The following is an 18,455-nucleotide window of genomic DNA, read 5'->3' as shown; positions in this document are numbered from 1 at the left end:
TCAGCAAATCTTGTTATCTCTTTTTTTATTAAAAAAAAAACCAATAACACTAGATATCTGAAGCTTGTTTTGCTTGAAACAACCAGCTCCTTCCTTTCTACACCCCAAGCCCAAAACCCAGATCTAAATTGATCTATAGATCTGCTCTAAAAATAAAACAAACAAAAGATCTAGCCCTAGGTAGCTGTAGCTTGTTTTACTAGAAACAACCTGACCTGAATCTCTGCCACATACACTTCTTCCCAAACCTCAGGAAGACATACAGTATTTTTCTCTCTCTTGCTCAATCTAGCACTAGATAACTTTATTCTATTTTACGACTATAATATTTTTATACTTTATACTATACTTTATCCTATACTTTCCTTACCTAACTGAGGGTTAATGAGCCCCATTTCCTGTTACCCTTCATGTATTTGAAATTTTTTCAATTTTTTTTTTCAAATTTCATCTGGATTCAAGAAGTATTGTCACTTTATCCCCTTCTTTTGTCTTTCTCCAATTTCACATTGTTTTATATTTTTTATATTTATATTTTTTTGTTTTATTTTATTTTATATATTTATAAATATTTTATATATTTATATTTTTTTCATTCTTTTAGATTTGTTTTAGTGTCTTGATTTCTCATAAAGTCACTAGCTTCCAATTGCTCTATTCTAATTTTTAAGGAAGTATTTTCTTCAGTAAGCTTTTGGACTTCCTTTTCCATTTGGCCAATTTTGCTTTTAAGGTATTCTTCTCCTCATTGGCTTTTTGGACCTCTTTTGCCATTTGGGTTAGGCTGTATTTTTTTTTTTTTTTTGACTAGGCAATGGGGTTAAGTGACTTGCCCAGGGTCACACAGCTAGTAAGTGTTATGTGTCTAAGGCTGGATTTGAGCTCAGGTCCTCCTGAATTCAGGGCTGGTGCTCTATCCACTGGGCCACCTAGTTGCCCCTAGGCTATTTTTAAGGTGTTATTTTCTTCAGTGTTTTTTTGGGTCTCTTCTAGCAAGCTGTTGAGTTGTTTTTCATGATTTTCTTGTATCACTCTCCTTTCTCTTCCCAGTTTTTCCTCTACGTCTCTTACTTGTTTCTCAAAGTCCTTTTTGAGCTCTTCCATGGCCTGGGACTGATTCATATTTTTCTTGGAGGCTTTGGATGTAGGAGCTTTGACTTTGTTGGTTTTTTCTGGTTGTAAGTTTTGATCTTCCTTGTTACCAAAGAAAGATTCTATGGTCTGACTTTTTTTGCGAGGCTTGGTCATGATCCCAGCCAATTACTTGAATTTTAAACCCATTGTTAAGGTAGAGGTCTGCTTCTGGTGTGGAGAATGTACTGTCCCAAGCTTTGAGGGTTTTGTGCAGCTGTTTTCAGAGATATTTCTAGGGACCTGTAAATTTTCAGTTCTTTCAAGGTGGTATGATAAGGGGTGAGGTGCTTACTCCTTTCCTGGCCTGTGCTCTGGTCTGTGAGTGACCAGAAGCACTCTTTTCTCCCTTGGAACTGTGAGGAGGATTTTCTCTCCACCACCACTACAAGCTCCACCACATCAGCACTCCTCCTTGCCCCAGGATTGCCACCCAGAATTGTGACCCAGATCCAAGCATGGGCAAAGCAAGAGATTCTTGCCTCAGCACTGGCAAAGAAATCCCTTCAATCCCCCTCTGATCAGCCACTTGATTCCCCCTCAGTCTGTGGGCCAGAAGGACTGAGGCTGGGACTGAGCTTCTCTCTCTCACCCCAGTCACAGACCTTTTCCACTGACCTTCTTAGTTGAATTTGGCATTCATGGGTTGAGAAGTCTAGAAACCACCTGTGATTCAGTCCTCTGAGGTCTCCTCTAGGTTCACTAAGGCCTGTTTTGCCTGCGCACCCACACAGAACTGTGCTCCTCTCCCCGCCCAGCGCCATAGACCTTTCTGATCAACTATCCAGGCTGTCTTGGGCTGGAAATTTGTTTCACTCTGTCTTTTTGTGGGTTCTGCTGCTTTGGAATTTGTTTAGAGTCATTTTTTACAGATATTTGGAGGGGTTTGGGGGAGAGCTCAAGCAAGTCACTGCTTTCACTCTGCCATCTTGGCTTCTTTTGTCTTTCTCTATAGTATTTTTGTCTCATCATTTAGATTAACGATGTCAAACTCAAATAGAAAGAAGGGCCACTTAACCATACATAAAGATTCCTGCAGGCTGCATATTGACATAATATAACCACATATTAACATTATCTGTCTTCTATTGTATTTTTATTTATTTTGTCTAACATCTTTCAATTACTTTTTTTTTTTTTTGACAATTGGGGTTAAGTGACTTGCCCAGAATCACACAAATGTCTGAGGTCAGATTTGAACTCAGGTCCTCTTGATTCCAGGACCAGTGCTCTCTCCACTGTGCCACTTAGCTGCTCCTCTTTCAGTTACATTTTAATCTGGATCAGGCCTACTGGCAGTGTCACACCCAGTGGGTCATGTGTTTGATGCTTCTCATCTAAACCCATAGCTATTTTCTCTGTTGTCACAGTGATACATTTGGAACACACAAGGAGCCACAATTTTCTCCTTTTAGTAGGTAAACATTGACACTTTAGCTAAGTCTTTTAAAAATATTTGAATTTTTCCTCCTTTTCCTTTTCTTTTGTCTATTGAGTTTATAACTAAAAAAATTTTATCTCAACTCAGATTAATGCAATTAATACTTAAAATCATAAACTATGTTAAAAATACATCTTTTCTCACCCTGTAGGAATATTCTCAGTCTTTTAGGATCAGTTATCTTATGGTACTAGTGATTTTTCCTTTGTTTTTCAATATACTGTTCTTTCACTTTTTATTGTTCAAACTGCCATCTCTCAGTATATGAGTTGTCTGCCCTTTGCCACAAGTACAATTTTTTGTTTAGCCCTAAACACCTTTTGAGTTTGGCCATTATATTTTTGAGTGAGTAAACCCTAAGTTTCCTCTTTGTTGGACCTTTATAGATTCTATCCTAATGTACTTTGTCCAGTAGTTCTGAGATTTTCTTATAATAATTCATATGGACAAATATGGTTGGAACAATGACTGTTTTGTGGAGATTGGGATGGTTTTCCTTTGAGGAGGTAGAAGGGATATTTTTTCTTTGGATCATCATTAGTTTGGCTTTTTTGCCACCTGAAGTATAAAACACCCAACCTATGGGGAATTGGTGTCAGAGTTTTTAGTGGAATTCCCACTACCTTGTGCTTTTTTGGCCAGGTGTAGAATATTACCACAGTGAATACAGAGGCAGAGGAGAACAGTTTTATCCAATTTTTAAATCTTAAATATAGTTGTTTTTATTGCATGTTTATAGTTCATGAGTCTCTTTGAATTCTAATAGTTGGCCTGATTTATGTACTGGACTGATCTGAGGTTTGACATGACTTTGTGATTAAATTCGTTGTTGAAATGGGGAGGAAAGTAGTACAGAATAAAGGGAAACTTGGGCAATTGGATGGCCAGATCCAGAAGCGTAGTATCCTTTGCTTATAGTTGTAGTGGTTAGGAGTACATTGAGAGTCCGCTCAGTGGGATAAGGGAGGAGTTACACTGACCCAATAGGGCCAGTGCATATTTTAAAAACTTGATAGGGTCAGTAGGAATATATCACAATTAAGTATTCTGTGGATCTTATTAATGGCTTTAGAAAGCTGGATGACAATGTAAAGAAAAAAGAAATTATTTTTCACCTATTCAGCAATTAGAAGCAGAGATTAATGTACTTTTGATTTTTAAACACTATGCCCTGAACACAGCAGAATGACTTCTGGATCTAGTAATCAATTTGTGCTTATGGATCTAGTAACTGAACAGGTAAAAAGAATGATTCTACTTGGGGCAAAGACTGATAAGCAGCAGGTAGGAAGTGTGATCTCTGATTTGATGCAGTTTTGTTAGAAAATGTGTTGAGATTGCTTGCTGAGATTAGGGCTCTATGGTTACTGGATAGGAGCTGGAATGAGGATGAGGATTGGGACGCCCTGTCTCAAGGTCCTTGAGCCTGTCCTTCTCCCCACGTACCCTATATCTCTGTGGGTGGGCTTTCACCACTAAGAAACTTGGATATTGTAAGAGAGTTTCAAACCACAAACTTGAAAATCATTAGAATTGATGGCTAGTGAGGGTGTGGTCTAATGGTTTTTGTTGTTGCATAGTTCCATCAGTTTACAGAGAGGGGGCTTACAGAGGATTTACATCAGCAAAGTCAGCTGAACAAACTAGAGAACACCTATGAGGATAAGTGTTTGTCCCTTCTGAGGTGGCTTAAATGGGGAGTTTTACGTTCTTGGCCCCACCAAGATGAATTCCCTTTTCATTCAGTTCCCCAATGGAGAACAGCAAGGGTGGGAGTGAAATTTTTAAAGGCGTGGGTTTGATAGATTGGCTTTATGTTCTACTCCCAATGATATCCCCTCTTTCTTCCCTTACTTCCCACTACTTATAAATTTCTTGGGTACAATTAGATCCTGCCTTTTGGGTAGAGCTGCATCTGAATGGTGACAGGCTTTACCTATGGGCCTTCCTAACCAGACCACTATAGAGGTCTGGGTAGATTCATTGGTGAAGTTTGAGCAAGAGATTGGGGTAGTCTGTCCAGGCAAACAGGAGTAGCCATACAAATCCATGCTCTGAGAATGATGAGAGGAGGTATTCTGCCTTCTACCATGTTACATGAGTGGAGGATGATGATATTTTTCCCCACAGGGAGCTTTAATTATGACTTTAAAACATGGGGTTGACAAGATGATTGATGGGTCAGCCTATGGGGGTGATAGTAATATTGTATTAGGATATCTGGGACCAGACACTAAAGATTCTTCTGCCTGGCCAAAATTGAGGACATCCCTAAAAGCCCTTACTTCACTTGGACACTAACCTTTCTCACCTGGTCATTTTAAGCCACCCAAGTCTTTGTATCTAAATTTTAGGGACTGTTAAGATGAGTCCCCCTAAGGTAAGGACCAAGATTCCCTAAAGGCTTGTGCTTTTATAACTGCAGAACCACAGAGAGATAGGGGGTTATATTCTTCAGTGACTGTGACTTGGAAGTGGGGATCCACCAAATCCACAAATCTTAGTGCACCTTTAAGTTTTAATCACTTTATTCTTTTTTCCTTTTTTAAAAATTTGTTTATTTATTTTTAGTTTTCAACATTCACTTCCACAAGATTTTGAGTTCCAAATTTTCTCCCCATCTCTCTCTCTCCCCCACCCCATGATGGTGTGCATTCTGATTACCCCTTCCCCCAATCTGCCCTCCCTTCTATCACTCCTCTCTCCCCACCACCTGTTTTTCTTATCCCCTTTCCCTTCTGTTTTCATGTAGGCTAGTATAGATTTCTATACCCCACTGCCTGTATGTCTTATTTCCCAGTTGCAAGTAAAAACAATTTTTAACATTTGTTTTTAAAACTGAGTTCCAAATTCTATCCCTTCCTCCCTCCCCACCCACTCTCATTGAGAAGGCAAGCAGTTCAATATAGGTTATGTATACATAGTCATGCAAAACACTTCCATAAAGGTCATGTTGTGAAAGACTAACTATATTTGCCTCCATCCTATTGCCCCCCATTTATTCTCTTCTCTTTTTTGACCCTGTCCCTTTTCAGAAGTGTTAGAAGGGTAAGATAGATTTCCATACCCAGTGGAGTGTGTATGTTATTCCCTCCTTAAGCAAAATCTGATAAGAGTAAGATTCACTCATTCCCTCTCACCTCCCCCTTCTCCTCCACCGTACAAGCTTTTTCTTGCCTCTTTTATGTGAGATAATTTACCCCATTCTACCTCTACCTTTCTCCTCCCAGTACAATCCTCTCTCACCTCTTAATTTTATTTTTTAGATATCATCCCCTTCATATTCAACTTACCCTGTGCGCTCTCTCTCTCTCTCTCATATATGTGTGTATATATATATGCATTCCCTGCAACTACCCTAATACTGAGAAAGTTCTTATGAGTTACAAGTATCATGTTTCCATGTAGGAATATAAACAATTCAACTTTAATAAGTCCCTTATGATTTCTTTTTCCTATTTACCTTTTCATGCTTCTCTTGAGTCTTGTATTTGAAAATCAGATTTTCTATTCAACTCTGGTCTTTTCATCAAGAATACTTGAAAGTCCTCTATTTCACTGAATGTCCATTTTTCCCCTGAAGGATTATACTCAGTTTTGCTGGGTAGGTGATTCTTGACGGTAATCCTATTTCTTTTGCGCTCCAGAATATCATATTCCAAGCCCTGCACTCCCTTAATGTAGAAGCTGCTAAATCCTGTGTTATCCTGATTGTGTTTCCATAATACTTGAATTGTTTCTTTCTGGCTGCTTGCAATATTTTCTCCTTGACCTGGGAACTCTGGAATTGGGCTATAATATTCCTAGGAATTTTCCTTTAGGGATCTCTTTCAGGAGGTGATCAGTGGATTCTTTCAATTTCTGTTTTGCCCTCTGGTTCTAAGATGTCAGGGCAGTTTTCCTTGATAATTTCTTGAAAGATGATGTCTAGGCTCTTTTTGATCATGGTTTTCAGGTAGTCCAATATTTTAAAATTATCTCTCCTGGATCTATTTTCCAGGTCAGTTGTTTTTACAATGAGATATTTCACATTGTCTTCTATTTTTTCTTTCTCTTGGTTTTGTTTTATAATTTCTTGATTTTTCACAGAGTCATTAGCTTCCATTTGCCCTATTCTAATTTTTAAGGAGTTATTTTCTTCAGTGAACTTTTGGACCTGCTTTTCCGTTTGGCCAATTCTGCTTTTTAAGGCATTCTTCTCCTCACTGGCTTTTTGGACATCTTTTGCCATTTGGGTTAATCTATTTTTTAAGGTGTTATTTTCTTCACTATTTTTTGGGGCCTCCTTTACCAAGCTGTTGACTTGTTTTTCATGATTTTCTTACGTCACTCTCATTTCTCTTCCCAATTTTTCCTCTACTTCTCTTACTTGCTTTTCAAAATCCTTTTTGAGCTCTTCCATGACCTGAGACCAATTCATGTATCTTAACCCAAATTTCTTTACCATGTTTTATCTCTCAGTTTATTACATTAACTTACATGAATGTATATTCTTAAAATACAAAGCTTTTCCATTTTATCTGTTCTGTTCCTTTGCAATAGAGCACTCCCTACTGTCTGGAATTCCATCCTACCAATTCTCAATGTTGAGGTCAAATTTGTCTCCCCTTGCATTAAAATCTCTAGTTCACTCTAATCACTACCCACACTTCGTGCATTAATGCATTAATTGCACTAATGTACATTAGGTACATTAATTAAAGATATCTAAAATCTGAGACCATGGGTTTTATTGGTGTCTCTTTTCTTAGATATCGGCCTCCATGAATTGCTGGTCCTGTCTTCTGTGTTTATTTCTCCTGTTTTGTATTTGGTACTTCTGTGGTTGTAGACTTGTCAAACAGACTAGTCTTTTAATCTCTCTTGGATTCCTTTTCCTTATCTGCAAAACTGCCTTTTTGTAAGATGAGAGATTCAAGACATGAAGTTGAGAGGGTCCCTCCCCCTATTTTGTCCTGCTGCTGATTCCCAGGCTGCTCATTCTACTCCTCTGAATGTTAGCCTCTCTGGTCACACTTGGGAGATGAGACTTAATTTCTATGAGAGACAGAAAAGATATAGGACCACAAGACACACGGACAAAGATAAAATCCAATTACTTGAGATCTGTACACCTTGTTTCAACTTGGTGTCATTCCCCAGAATCTTCTTTCTAGTACCTTGCACACTGGATTCTCAGGTCATACTTGGGAAGGGAACCTTAATTTATCTACCACAGAGAAGCGGATGGTAAATAATCACATAAGATGAAATGTTAGGTCTACATACTTTTGTTTTAACTCATCACTGTCTCACAGAACCTTCCTATGCTTCCTTTGATCATAGGCTGTCTACATCCTTGTGTTTTAGTTAGTCAATCAGCCACCATTTATGAAGCACCCAGAATGTGCCAAGAATCTTGCTCTGGGGATACAAGTACAAAGAATGAAACAGTCCTTACAGGCAAAGAGCTTACTTACATCCTTCTAATGGAGAGAATGTGGGGCCTTGGTGGGGGTGGGGGGAGGGCGGGGAAGAAGGAGGAGAGACTACAAGTGTGTGTGTATGTATACACATAGAATAAAGTGAATAAATACAAATATGCACACAGTAATTAAATACAAGGCAGTGTAGGAGGGAAGCCACAAATAAGTGGAGGGGAGAGGTCAAGAAAGGCTTCATGTGGAAGACAGTGCATGAACTGTTTCTTATATCTTCTGTCTCTTTAAATAGAAGGAAGATTAAGCTGACAGGGAAGGTCAGTGAGTTAACAAAGAGGTTGTAGAATCATTTTTCCTGGAGACATTAAGAAATAGGATAGGTGCTTTCCCATCAGAGTTGATTTTCATATAAGATCATATTAAGGAATTCACTAACATATCCTTAACGTTCTTGACATCCATATGGTTCTAAATGAATGCTAGGAGGCCATACCATATTTGTTTCTTAAAGTAGCAACATTTAGGGATGCAAAACTTGGGCTCTAACCCATATTAATTTATATATTCATTATGCACTTTTTTGTCTATTCATCTCTCTCCTATTATATAAGGATAACTGGATGCTAGATAGGAAAACAAACCAGATCATTCTTACAAATAACCATCAAAATCTTAAAATAGATTTTTGTTAACATCTTTTGTTTTTATATCACCCAGACTTCCCCCTATATACCTCCTGCTCCTTTTCTCTTGTAACAAAGAATTTTTTAAAAGGAAGAGGAGAAAATTTCAGGAATACCTATCAACACATCAAAAAAATCTTGACACATGAAATTTTCCACACATCCCACCTCTTCAAAAAAGTGGGAGGAGGTATTTTCACATCTCTTTGGTCTCAAGCTTGTTCTTTGTAGTTTTGCAACATTTGTTTTCAATTTTTTAAACCACTGAAAATTTACCAGCCCTCAGAAAGGGAAAAAACAAAACAAAACAAAAACTATTCAGTCTTCCTTCGAGATACATTTACAGGTAGTAAGGTAAGTATAAATGTTTTCTTCTTTGCTTATCTGGCAGAAGGTATTTACCCTGGTGAGAGGTTGTTTATAATTTTAGAAGCTTTCAAACTTGCTTATAATTTTAATTTTCCTTTTTCTGTCTCCTGAGCAGATCACGAAAGAGCATCCCAGACACCTATGCAGAAAGCCTTATTGCCCATGGACTTATGACCCAAGATGAAGTGTCTGAAATAAAGACCTCTTATTACTCTAAGATGAGTGACCACCTGACTAATATGACACTTTACAGCCCACCTGCAACTCACCTGCAAGCCCACTGGAGGGGCCTAGTGGAATCTTCTGCCAGGATCACCATCTGGGACACTGGTGTACCCATTGATTTGCTGAGATTTGTTGGAGGAAAGTCTGTGGAAGTACCTGAGGAACTTCAGATGCATAGTCACCTTCTAAAGACCTATGTTCAGGTAGGTTCCTGTCAGGGAGCATTGAGATACCTAACCACTGTTTCATTTACTTTGTTTAGCTCACGTAAAGAATTTGGACAATTCATTTTTGGCTAGTTATCTTAGTTCATGTTAAGTCCACCTCTTGCCCACTCTTCTTCTCTGCTTTGATTCTGGGCTTGGCGCTACAGAGAATGAATTAATTCTGGTTAGCCATTTAAATTAAAAATAACTCATTTTCACTTGACTAAGCACACAAAAATAAAAAACAAAACCCATACACAAAGAGAGAAAAATGCTTAGATATACAAATTTATGAGTGAATTTGTAATTCCTGAATTTTCTCTGGGCTTGAGGAATTAGACTGAAGTATACATTATAGAAGGCTATTATTAATAGCAATATTTGAGGTCAAATTGATGACGCTAAATGTGATCCATTTTATTTTTTTTCCACCCTTCCCCCGCTTATATGCAGTCCAGGATAGAGAAAATAAAGGAAGGAACGAAGTTAGACTGGGCCACTGCAGAAGCTCTAGCCTTGGGCTCATTACTTGCTCAGGGTAAGACACATCTCTGGTTTACTACTCAGATCATTGATATAAAGGGTATTTTCTTATTTGCAAAAATTAACCTCTTTGGTTTATCCTTTTTTTCATTGACTGGAGGAATTCATTGAAATGTAAAAAAACTAGAATTTACTTCACTACTTGACAAGGTGACTCAAAGAGTGAACCACAAAGACAAGACAACATTAGAGAACCTTCATAGAGGAAAGCTATCAGAGCTGGAAACCTGGTGGCAAGACTTAATTTTTTAAAGTTCAGTTGCATTTATTATCAGTTATCAAACATTTGTTCTATCTTCTACCATCCCCCCCCAAAAAAGAAAAACAAAACCCTTGTAACAAATAAACATAGTTAAGTAAAACAAATTTCCATACTGTTTACATCCAAAAATAACATTTAACTTTTTTGAAAGATTATTTTACAAAATGTGTAGAGTGTGTGATTAATACTTATACTCATACCACTGAATCATGATTTTATGTTTCTATACATGTGATCACATCTCAATTTTTTAATATACCTACCCAATATGTTGCCCTCAAAAGGATTCTCAAATTCATTCTGTCTTTTAACATGTTTATTACTCAGGATCATAATTCTTTATCACTAAGAATAGTTTACTTTATCACTAAGAATAGTGTTCATGGACACCTGATCTTATTTTGTCTTTCCTTTCTTGCTCAAGGTTTTAATGTCCGTCTGAGTGGTCAAGATGTTGGTCGTGGAACCTTCAGCCAGAGGCATGCAATGATTGTTTGCCAGAAAACAGATGACACATATATCCCTCTGAACCACATGGATCCTGATCAGAAGGGTTTCCTAGAAGTATGATATTTCAGCTGTCTGGTTTAAAGATAAGCCTGTAAATTGGAGATGGAGGAAAACAGGGTACTAGGAAGGAGGATGGTCCAAATTATACAATTTTTAATCCTGTAAATCAAAAGGACATGTTCTGATAGCTGAAAAAATTCTCTTTTATACAAAGAATTCAGAATTTGTACCAACTTGTCACCAACTTGTGTTGGGATGTTTACAGCCATCTACAATTTTTTTGGTCTACCTTAACTATCTTAAAATCACTTCTAAAAGTCCAGTTCTTACCTCAAACCTTTTCTTTCTAATCTGTAATGGAATAGTCCTGACTGCCCTTTCTATTTGTAAGCAACCAGTATGAATTAAGTATCTGTACCCCTGGATGAGTTGGTAATTACATATATCTTTGTGGAGATTAGCAAACATGACATGCAAAAAAAGTGTACTATGCATTTTGGAGGATTTAACAGAAATAAATGATATAGCCTCTTCCCTTAGGGACCTTACAGTTGATGAGGCAACATATATACATTGTGGTAGTAGTAATACCACCAGTACCATGGTCTCTGCTGTATAGCCAGGCTAGATTTTTTTCTCCTAAAAGGAAGCTGTTCATGCGATTTCATTGGTTTGGGGTTTAAGGCTTGAGCTGTAACATGGCTTCCTGGTTGCCTACGCATAAAAGAAGCCAGCCTGTAAGGAGTTATTTAGCCCAGTGCCTGACATATAGTAGGTGCTTAATAAATGTTTATTGGATTGATTCGAGTTAGTGCCCCTCAGACTGGGTGGTATCCCCCTGCTGTACAGTTACCACACCCTGCTGACCATACCTGACTGACCAAACCTGCTTCTGTAGTTAGATGAGGGGGATATGACTATCCAAACCAGTACCTGATCCTTCCTGGGTATCCTTTCCATGTTTATGACTAAGTAAACTTCCTTTCCTTAACTATTAGAGGATCTTTGAGTGGTACATTCTGTTCCAGTCTCAAATCTGAACAACCGGACCTTCCTAAATCTGGCCTGCCCATCAACATACATGAAGTATGTTATTAGGTGCCTATGCTTATGCTAAGGATACAAGTTCAAGTGAAACAATTTCTGTCCTCATGGAATTTACAATGCCAGAGGAGACAACATGTACTATATATATGCACATATAGATACAAGGTGTTTTTTGGAGAAGGTTACCAGCATCTAGAAATTATAAAAGGCTTCATGTCAAAAGTGGCTCTCAAGCTGTGTCTTAAGAGAAACCACAGGTCTAAGTGAAACATGGCACAATACAAATTGAATTCACAATTGTTCAGGGAATGTAAGTCGTGAGAGTGAGGTGGCATTCAGTAGGTGTATATTGAGCAGATTCTTTGAGGTCATGATGGACCTGTGTCATAAAAATCCTTCTTCCCTCACTTAGAGCAATCCCCATGAACTTGAAAATTCTAGCTCTTCAATTTCCAAATACCAGTTTGATGTTGGAATTATAGATATCTAATCAAGAGTAGTCTTTTGTTTTATGATTTCCCAGACTTTGTTACAATTATAGTAGCCCCAGAGCTGCTGTACAGTGTTTGTCCTTGCACAAAGCAGATAATATCCCCATTGTTTACTTCTTATCTTCTTTCCTTCCCACCTCCCTTAGCCTGCTAGTTAACACCAGCTTCCTAACTGAGAGTAGTCTGAGGGAGGATGCAAAGCCTTTCTTTTGAGCCTCTTCTCCTCAAATGGTTCCTGTCTTTTGTAATATTCTAGAAAGAAAATGTTTTACCCCTGACATGTGTGACCCTGTGTCTCTTACCTCTTCCTCTGTTTATTTTTACTGAGTTAGGTGAGCAATAGTCCTCTGTCAGAAGAGGCTGTACTGGGATTTGAATATGGAATGAGCATTGAAAGTCCCAAGTTACTGCCTATCTGGGAGGCTCAGTTTGGTGATTTCTTCAATGGAGCCCAGATTATATTTGACACATTCATCTCTGGAGGTTAGTAGTAGCACTGGCATTTTCTCAATACCTGCTGGATGTATGGCACTGTGCGAAGCACTAGCAAGAAATTTTCTTTAATCATTCTTTAAAATGGATATACATTTACTTTGTAACTGCTATTTCCTGGAGCGGAAAATAGCACTATAAACTATTCATACTTCCACATGCCCTGTTGCCATTTTCCATAAATTAGGATTAAGGAATTTGTGCATCAGATGGTTGAGGGTTTATTTTTAATTCTTAATTGAAAGATACACTGTTAGTCCTTCTATATATTATTCCATATTTCTTGCATTTGCTTGTTACGTGGATGTAAATAAGTCACTATATCTCATAGTATTGCCTTTTTTGCTTTATACTATAACCAGCCCTTCATTATCCACTCTAGTGAAGAGATACATTAATGTGAATAACTGAAAACTGCACAAAATTGACCCCATGGGTTTGAGGTTATGGCCAGTCACCTAAGAAATCCTGCAGTGATGAGCTTTTAAGCATATTAACTCATGGAAAAATGAGAATTCTTCTTTGGGGGAACTAAAGCCTCAGTTTCTTCATCTGTAAAATGAAAGGGTTAGGCTATGTCACCTCTAAGGTTCCTCCCAGCTCTAAAGCCTATGATCCTATGAAATGCACTCCTGTGGGGCAATAGACCTGTTGCCCAGATGCATTAGTCCTGGTGGAGTGGAAGGGAAGACTGAGAACTGGAACTGTTCCTTGTGGTAAAATTTCTGTACTCATTTGCTTCAGTGCCCCAAGTAAGTTCTTGCTAATCCTAATCTATTGTAAGGACTATCCTCAGTCTTCTGGCAGCATGGTGATTGGCAATGCCATTGAGTTATTATATCATTGTCACTCCCCATGTTCCCCATGTAATCTCCCCAGCTTGTGGGGGACATGGCTGAAAATGCAATGGGTGACAGCTTCTGAGGCACATGTATTTAAGTAGTAATGTGGATAATTAGTCATTGATTATTTAGATCAATATATGTAGTAAGTATAATTATACAACATGCTTTCTAATATGCATGTATACATATATATGTGTGCATTTATATATAAAAATTTTGCCCAAACTTGTAATTTCATTAGTGTAGATAGCTCCCATTGAGAAATTTCCTCTCCTAATATGGATAGGTACCTTCTATCTATAGGTACCCTGTGCCCAGGGTTACATAGTCAGCATGTATCAGAGATAGATCTTAACCCCAGGTCTTCCTGTCTCAGGCCAGCTCTTTCTCTTCTCTACCCTGCTACCTCTCATGTATTATATATACCATATAAATGTTGGGGTTACTTGACAAGAATCACCCAGAATTAGCAAGCATAGACAACTTGTCATATGCATCACTGGAAGGAAAACCTAAATTGATGAAATCATAGATGCATGTGAATGTTGAGACAGGACATATACCTGCCAGCAGTAATCAAGGTACATTACAGCTAATTCAAAGTGTCTAACCCTATTTTAGGCAGCTATTTGGAACGGTGAATAGAGCTCTTGACCTGGAGTCAGGAAGACTTGAGTTCAAATCTAGGCGCACACAGTTATTATCTGGGTAACCCTGGACAAGTCACTTAACTTCTGTCTGCCTCAGTTTCCTTATCAGTAAAATGGGGATAATAATAGCACCTACCTCATGGGGTTGTTATGAAGGTCAAACAACTTAAAATATACACTCTATGGAAGTTAGTTAGTGTTTTAGCATTTTGCAAACCTTAAAGTACTATATAGATGTCAGCTGTTGGCTATTACTAATGTTTTAGATACTTTCTATTTAAGAACAAAGAAGGTTGTTTTCACTTGGCATAAGAACTATGTATGAACTTTCCTACTGGTGGAATAATTTCCCTTGTTCCAGAAACAAGCTTGTTCACCTTTGGATTTTGTTTGTAGTTGACTAGGTTCAGTTCCCCATTGTCTTTCCTCCTTGGGATTGTCAGTTGGTACCTTTACCAATTAGACTATTTTTATTAAGCTGCCATAGCACTGAGTGAATTTAGGATCATTCAATTAATCTAGACTATTACTTAAATTGCTCTTTTAATCAACTAAAATAATATTGCTTGCTAGGAGTTGAGGGGGAAGGTAGCATTTGTTCCATTATTCACATCCATGTGCACCTGTGTTCTGCCAAGTCCATTTCTCCTTTCCTGTACCTTTCCCAGGTGAATCCAAGTGGCTTCTCCAGAGTGGCATTGTAATTCTCCTTCCACATGGTTATGATGGGGCTGGACCAGAACATTCTTCCTGTAGAATGGAGCGTTTTCTACAGGTAGGTTTGAATGTGGATACATGCCAAAAACAAAGAAAAATTCCTAGGAGCTGCTTTTTCTCATAATAATTTTTGTTTCAGTTTTGAAAGATGTTAGAATACTGACAGGTCCAGCAGACTGAAAATGAAACATGCTACCTACCTGCCAGAGAATTGCAGAGAGAGACATTTTCAGGCGTGAATTTGTTTACTTGAACTATGCATGTTTATGATGAAGGTTATGTTTTTCTTTTTTTTTGTCGTTTAATTGGAGAGGGTCAATGAGAGGAATTAGATTATAAATACATGCAAAAATAAATATTTTAAAAATTAACATATCAACATATAAATATAAATAAGCAGAATATCATATGATAAATGTTCTATATATTTAAATATATCAGGATGTTAGCATAAGGAAGCTTTGAAATAGGTACGGCCACTTCTTGCAGATGGCTTAAGAGATGCAGTACAGTGAGAATGCTTTGCCACGGGAGATTCTGAGATTCATTAGTTTAGTATTGTTGCAGCCTGAATGCCTTAGGTTAGTACAATGTGCAAAGCAAGATCTTCAGACCCATTTTGGTTGACAAGTTTGAGGTGACCCAAATCACGTTTCCCTTGCTCAGGCTGCTTTTCAGCCAAGGAAAGGGCAAAGAAAGTTGTCTTGGAAACCTAATGTAAAACTAGAATAAGGCAGCTGAAGACAAGAGACCACTAATATAATAGCTCACATTTATGAAGCACTTGGAGGTTTACAAGACATTTTTCTTTAGATATATGAAAATATGATTAATATGGAAAGTCAATTTGAACATCTCTGGCTTTTTCAAATATATAACTGTAATTGCATGATTTTTTCTCTTCATATTTTTGTGCTGATTTCCATCCTTTTTATTAAATTTTTATTAAACTTTTTATTAAACTCACTCTTTATTGAAGATTCTCATCCTTATTTGACTAAAGACTCACCCACAGTAAAAGAGGTGGTCTGTGGCAATTTAGAGCATCTTAATAGGCAAGGTAGCTGTTCCTCCCCAAATTAACACTTTGTTTTTATTTATTTATTCTATTTTTTTTTCAGTTAACAAACATCTTTTTCTTTCTCACCTCCCCCTCTACTTTGGAAGGAAAAACAGAAAAACCAAACCCTTGTTAATGAAAATTTATAGTCAAGCAAAACAAATTCTTACACATTGGCCATGTCCAAATATATATCTCATTGTGTCTGTCACCTCTCTCAGGAGGTAAATAGCATCAATTTTAGAATAGGAGTTTGTCATTGCATTGATCAGAGTTCTTAAGTCTTTCAAAGTTGTTCATTTTTATAATATTGTCATTATAATACAAATTGTTCCTCTAGTTCTACTCATTTCAATCTGCATCAGTTCACACAAATCTTCCCAGGTGAAACCATCCTTTTTGTTATTTCTTATGGCACAATAGTATCCCTTTGTACTCATATACTATAATGGGTACCCCTTTATTTTCCAGTTCTTTGCCACCACAAAAAGAGGTGTTATACATATTTTTGTACATATGGATTCTTCTCTTTTTTCTTTGATCCCTTTGGAGCATAGACCTAGTAGTGCTACCACAGGGTCAAAGGGTATACACAGTTTAATAACTTTGGGGGCATAGTTCTAAAATGTTTCCAAAATGGCTATCCCAATTCACAGTTCCACTAAAAGTCTGTTAATGTGCCTGTTTTTCTCTCACACCCCACAATCATTTGTCATTTTCCTTTTTTGTCAACTTTGCTGATCTGATAGGCATGAGGGAGAATTTCAGAGTTGCTTTAATAGTCATTTTTCTAATTATTAGTGATTTAGAACATTTTTTCATATGACTATTGGTTGGTATCTTGGATTTCGTCCCTTGAGAATTGCCTGTTCCTATCCTATGACCATTTATCAGTTGAGGATTGAGAGCCCTATCTATTGAGTCAGAGGACTTATGTTCTAATCTTGCTCCTGATACTATTTCTATGGCATTGGACAAGTCACTTAAATTCCTCATCTCTGAAATGAAGATGTTGGACTTGATGGCTTCTCAAGTTCCTTTTACCTCCACATCTGTGATTCTATGATATGACCTTTTCTTTTCATCTATACTTGTCCCATCCAGAAAAGTGCTACTTAAAGAGAAAAGCCCTTAGTCAAAGAATTATAACATTCTTTCTTTATAAAAGAGTCACTGTTTGTATGTTAGTGGAGTGGATAGGTGAGTAGTTAATTTTCAAAATGACTCATAACTTTGAAATGTTTGCTTTTAAGATTTTCATTTCTTTCAAATTTCATTTTTTGGCTATGAGCAATCAGTTGGGCTGCGCTGCTTACTTATAATGTCTTCTCACACGATTGTAGATACACTGAAACTTTAATAAAATACTCTTAACATTTTAGCCAAGCCTGCTCAATAAGAATTGCCAGAGTTCACTGATAAGCAAACATTTCACTGTCGGCCTTGCAATTGTAAGTCAGGGTAGTTGGGAGAAAGAGAAATGAAAGAAGGTGAAGAGAGACAAGTGGGTAGAGGAAGAATGGTGAGTGCTCTCCCATTCTCATTTTAGGACATCATAACTGATTTCAAGTGGCCATTTAACTATATGGAAAAAAATTTTCACTATTTTTACCCTTACCCTTCTCCCTCCTCCCCCAAAGCAGTGAGTGACTAAATGGGAGGAAAAAATGAGAATGAGTACATTGGGGTGTGTGTGTATTTGTGTCTGTGTCTGTGTCCTTTTTCCAAAGATAAAGGAGTTCTGCTTTGTATGGCCTATTAACAAAGCCCTTGATGTCAGTTTATTTTTTTTTTCACTTCTTAGTTATTAGATGACATAAAGATTGAAGAATATTATAGACTTTGGATTTCCTAAAAGTAGATTAAGGTCTGGGGTCTGGGATAACCTGAAGGATCATGTACAATGGAGGGCTTTGTTTGAAGGAGGTTAACTTAATACTTTTTTAAATTATCCTTGTGATTTAAGGTCTTGACTTCTTTCCTTTTTATTTACCACTTTATATTTATTTACATGTTTTAAGCTAGTGGTCTCTCCTATAAGTGTCCCAAAGTAATTAGGAAAGCCCCAAGACTATCTACACATCTGAATATAATTTGTATATACCTTTTATAGACTGGACATATTATTCTTAGGCAGTTTTAAAGTTTAATTAGATTTATGTTATCATTTGTATACTTTTTTCTTTTTCTTTTTGTCCTTTTATAATTTATACTGTCTTAGATTCTCCACACTAGACACAAAACAGGAAAGAGGTGATAGATGTGCAAATCTAGGGGAAATAAGGAAGGACCATAAAGAATCTTAATTAAGGCAGTGAATGCTTTGGGGCTACATTTTGAAAAACAGTTCTTTAGATCAATAT

General features: G+C 37.3%; 1 protein-coding gene across 2 annotated transcripts in view; it reads left to right on the top strand.

Moving 5' to 3' along the window:
* DHTKD1 (dehydrogenase E1 and transketolase domain containing 1) overlaps window positions 1-18,455 on the top strand; it is a 90,321-nt gene that overhangs the window by 59,615 nt on the left and 12,251 nt on the right. For both annotated transcript variants that reach the window (XM_027838752.1, XM_027838751.1), the window contains exons 8-12: window positions 9,160-9,472; window positions 9,929-10,013; window positions 10,705-10,844; window positions 12,661-12,811; window positions 14,984-15,090. In XM_027838752.1, coding sequence (XP_027694553.1) covers window positions 9,160-9,472; window positions 9,929-10,013; window positions 10,705-10,844; window positions 12,661-12,811; window positions 14,984-15,090 — 796 coding nt within the window. The remainder of the gene's footprint in view (window positions 1-9,159; window positions 9,473-9,928; window positions 10,014-10,704; window positions 10,845-12,660; window positions 12,812-14,983; window positions 15,091-18,455) is intronic.

This window comes from Vombatus ursinus, unplaced genomic scaffold (assembly GCF_900497805.2).
Source record: "Vombatus ursinus unplaced genomic scaffold, bare-nosed wombat genome assembly UNPS02014830.1, whole genome shotgun sequence".
NCBI classification, from domain to species: Eukaryota; Metazoa; Chordata; class Mammalia; order Diprotodontia; family Vombatidae; genus Vombatus; species Vombatus ursinus.
Note: the sequence above shows the minus strand (reverse complement) of the source record. Positions and strands in the feature narration are given on the sequence as shown.